Below are 4,135 nucleotides of genomic sequence, written 5' to 3'. Positions count from 1 at the left end.
GACCAGAGCAATGTGCTCGTATTCTGCACAGTAATAACAGTCCCTATAATGTCATATTCTCTAATTCTTTTTTGAATGCTAGTAGTAACCCTAACCCTCACCCGCCTGAGTAACAAAGAACAGAGCTCACCACATGCCTCAATAAAAAATAAAGTGAAATGTAAGAAAGTCATTCCTCTACCAGGAGACCTTGTTTTATAATGGCTATTGACCAGCTTCTGCCCTTTTGATGTGAACTCTGTCTTTAAAAACAATTAAGTTTAATCATCAGCTCTCACTCACCCTGACCTCTGAACTGGCTAAACAAACTCAAACGAAACAAAAAGAGAATCCACAGCTCAAAAGAAAGACGGATATCAAAAGAAGAATATTTCTTACCAGCGTATGTGTGAACTCAGGGGCATGGTCGTTCTTGTCAGTAATGGTGATGGTTGCCGTGGCGGTTCCTGTTAGTCCCACCTCACTTCCTGCCATGTCCTTGGCCACAATCTCTAACTCATATGTTGTGGTCGGCAGGGTCTGGAAAAGAAACACACAGTGATTCAGGGTTAAACGAGGGAGAATGACCTTGACCTGAACGGAAGAAAAAGTAAATCAAGAAAGTGTTGTTAATCATGGAGCGATATAAATAAGGAGAATAATGGAAAATGGAAAACTTTAGAGAAAAAAAGAGGGATTTTACTGACAGAATAAAAAGACCATATTAAGGTTTTACAGTTATTGTTTCCGCATCAGAAATGGGGCACACACACATATACACATGCACACACAATTATGCAGTGGTAATCTTCAGATAATCTATTTAAGAGTTGAATCATTAAAAATCATTACGAGATGAATGATTAGCCACGTGAGTGATTAAATTAATCCAACTTAAGCACAAGCTAACACTTATCGCCATGTTTTACATTACTGTAAGAGCCTTTGACAAAGCTTGAAAGCTCTTTTAATAGCCCACTAGAGGCTGGAATCTACCATCAAATTGACTGGATAAGGGCAAAAAAACATCATGCAAATATGCACCTTCATGCTCACATAGCAGTGTTAAAAGCTCCAGTAAACACTCTTGACATCTCTAGGGAAAAGGTCAGGAAACCACATTTAGAAATTCATACATATAATATAGTCTGGTTGAAAGAAAGAGAAAAAAGGTCCCTACAGCCATGCAGTACAGGATCAAAGTATAAGCATACATCGCACGATTTATTCTCATCCATTTTAAACATTCCCGTGTGGCTTAGGGCGGATTTTCACACACAGTTTCCACTATTCTTTGGAGCATTAAAGATCAAGACTTTCAGGCCTTGCATGAAAAGACAAATTATTTTTCTCTGCATTAAAATCATAGCGATCATTCAGGGACTAAGATACTCTATTGCCTTTGAATCTTTACACCTAATTTCAGTCGTTTTTGTTGTTGAAAATGAAGGAAAAAGGTTAAATAAAACCCAAACTGAACCCATATTATCCAGGCTTACAACATAAATTAGGTATAATTATTCTACTTTCCTACACAAGCCAGGGAGAGGGATCTGGGCTTGTTTACAACGTAGCTTTCCTGGAGCTCAAATTAGATATGTAATTCATTTACCGGCCAGCCAGCATTTGTAATCTATACAACAATTGGATACATATTGCTCATACATACAGCGAGGGGGAAGGTATTTATAATGATCATAGCAGGGATAATCATGTGTTGCCATAATTCATGCCTAATAGAAATGTTGACTGTGGCGTATAAATAACAGGAGGTAGGGGCTGGTAAAAACAACATTTATTTGTCTCCCTACTGGGGGTGTTAACTGTCACATGCTTAATACATGTCATCCATTTGTTTCACTGAAAATGCTGCTGGAGCTCTCTCGTGTGTTTGAGATTCACCTCTGAATGCATGTATACTCTTTTTATTAACTCATGATGCAAAAATCTGAGGAGTAAAAACCAAAGTGGAATTCACACAAAAAGGAAAGAAATGCAGGCTACCTGTTTTATATCAAATGCAACAAGCCTGAAATCATTAAAGCAACTTATTGCACATTAAATATAACAATAGGAATAGGAAAAAGGACAGGCTTTTCATCAGCCCCTTGTTTAACACACTAAAAAGCCTATAGGAGGCCATTTATGGGCCAACTGATGACCACTAAGGTACTGTTCTAGCTGAGCCTATTGTACAGCGTAATTACATTACACAAGCTCCTTGTTAGTGTTTTCTTAGCTAGATAAAGCTAGGTCATTTTAACAGCATATCACATGTTGATTTAAGCAATGGCAATAGTAGTAAAATAGTCCTAGGAATGTATATTTGGGATTTCATTGTTTTTTTTTCATTGTGTGTGTGTGTGTGTGTGTGTGTGTGTGTGTGTGTGTGTGTGTGTGTGTGTGTGTGAGAGAGTGTGTGCGTGTGTCTGTGTGTGAGAGAGTGTGTGTGTGTGTGTGTGTGTGTGTGTGTGTGTGTGTGTGTGTGTGTGTGTGTGTTGTACTTCATCCCTATCATAGATAGTGCTCTAATCAATTTCATCTGAGGCAGGCAGGGGGAGATCAAACGATCAATGGCTAGACACCTTGAGGCTCCTTTTAATTATCCCATCACCTAGAAGTTTGACAAAGTGATTAACTATTCACTGAATATAGACATATTGAGGCCAGGACACTTAGGGTCAGAAACTCCCATTAGAAAACAGGAAAGAGCTGAACAGTGATTGCCAACTTTTTCAATTTATCTGGAAGTCAATTTTCCCCTTATTGAAGTTTCAGAAAATACTGGTAGTAAGCGTTTAGAAGTGAACTAAGCCAAAAACTATGATATTTACTAACAGTACACACTTTAAGATTGAGGGAACTTCACAACCCATATACATAGCCAATGGTGATCGCATCTGAATACTATCGATACACTTTTAATTGAACTGTTGCTGATTATTTACTAGTCGCTTCAAAACATTTTGTTGTAATATAAGAGAGTTGCCATATTTATCTGGTTGTATTTAGGGAGCTAACCAATACGCAGACACACCTTTACTGGCTGTTTGTGTGGTTTACATTTATTTTATTTTGTAAGGATTTTGGCGACCAGTGCCTTAATTTAGGTGACAATGTTGAAAAGGGAAGACAGAGGAGAGCCAAACGGTGCCAGATCAGAATTAAACCCAGGTCCTCCGCATTGGGACCTAGCCCCAGTACATGGGTCGCCAGCTCTGACAACAGCGAGTTCCACCAATCAGAGATGTTACTGTTACACTTTAGGGTTGTGGATAGTGTTGTAAATAATGAGATAGCAACCACCCATTATTCTAAAAACAAGGTTAATATCAACATACTTTGGGCTTCAAGAGGAGCATATAGCATTATTCTATAATAAAAAATGTGTGGTCTAACTTATTTGTGGTCACGTCATTATGGCTAAAATCCTTCATTCAGAAAATAAATGGGTTTTTAACCCCTGAAAGCTCACTATTCATTTCATTTGAGTGGACCTCTATAAATGGAAATAGGGTGATGCCTGAACACACTATTTACATAATATATAACTCAGTGTGCCAGGAAACAAGCTTGCATAAAACCCCTTCAACTAAAAACAGGAACCCATTTGAATGCTCTTAACTGTCTGTTTTTATTTACAAGCAACTTTTTATACGAAAGCAATGACCGGCTGAGAGGTTTGTGTAGCCTCCTGTCGTAAACTCCATGCATTCAAACAGCTGCTCCAGGGGAGATAGTGGAAAGGGTGAGACAATAAACAGGTGTTTCTGTCAATAGTTTGTCCCACATAGTGTGTGACAGGGGTGTCCCTCACAACCAGCTCCTGCTCCATCAAACATTGTGCAGGCAGATGGTGCTCCATGGACCTGTGAGTTTATTAAACCCGTGCACAGAATACTCACACATGCTGACTGTAAACCACACACACACACACACACACACACACACACACACACACACACACACACACACACACACACACACACACACACACACACACACACACACACACACACACACACACACACACACACACACACACACACACACACACACGACGACGTACGACGACACGTACGACGACGTACGTACGTACGTACGTACGTACGTACGTACGTACGTACGTACGTACGTACGTACGTACGTACGTACG

At 39.5% G+C, this 4,135-nt stretch overlaps 1 protein-coding gene across 1 annotated transcript in view; it reads right to left on the bottom strand.

The window, feature by feature from the left end:
• Positions 1-378: 378 nt before the first annotated feature.
• Positions 379-4,135, bottom strand: part of LOC104960828 (cadherin-13-like) — a gene marked incomplete at its 3' end in the record, with an annotated part of 63,582 nt that continues 59,825 nt past the window's right edge. Inside the window, exon 2 of the mRNA XM_010788999.1 lies at positions 379-519. Within this exon, the coding sequence (XP_010787301.1) occupies positions 379-519 (141 nt within the window). The remainder of the gene's footprint in view (positions 520-4,135) is intronic.

This window comes from Notothenia coriiceps, unplaced genomic scaffold (assembly GCF_000735185.1).
Source record: "Notothenia coriiceps isolate Sejong01 unplaced genomic scaffold, NC01 NC01_scaffold00032402, whole genome shotgun sequence".
NCBI classification, from domain to species: domain Eukaryota; kingdom Metazoa; phylum Chordata; class Actinopteri; order Perciformes; family Nototheniidae; genus Notothenia; species Notothenia coriiceps.
Note: the sequence above shows the minus strand (reverse complement) of the source record. Positions and strands in the feature narration are given on the sequence as shown.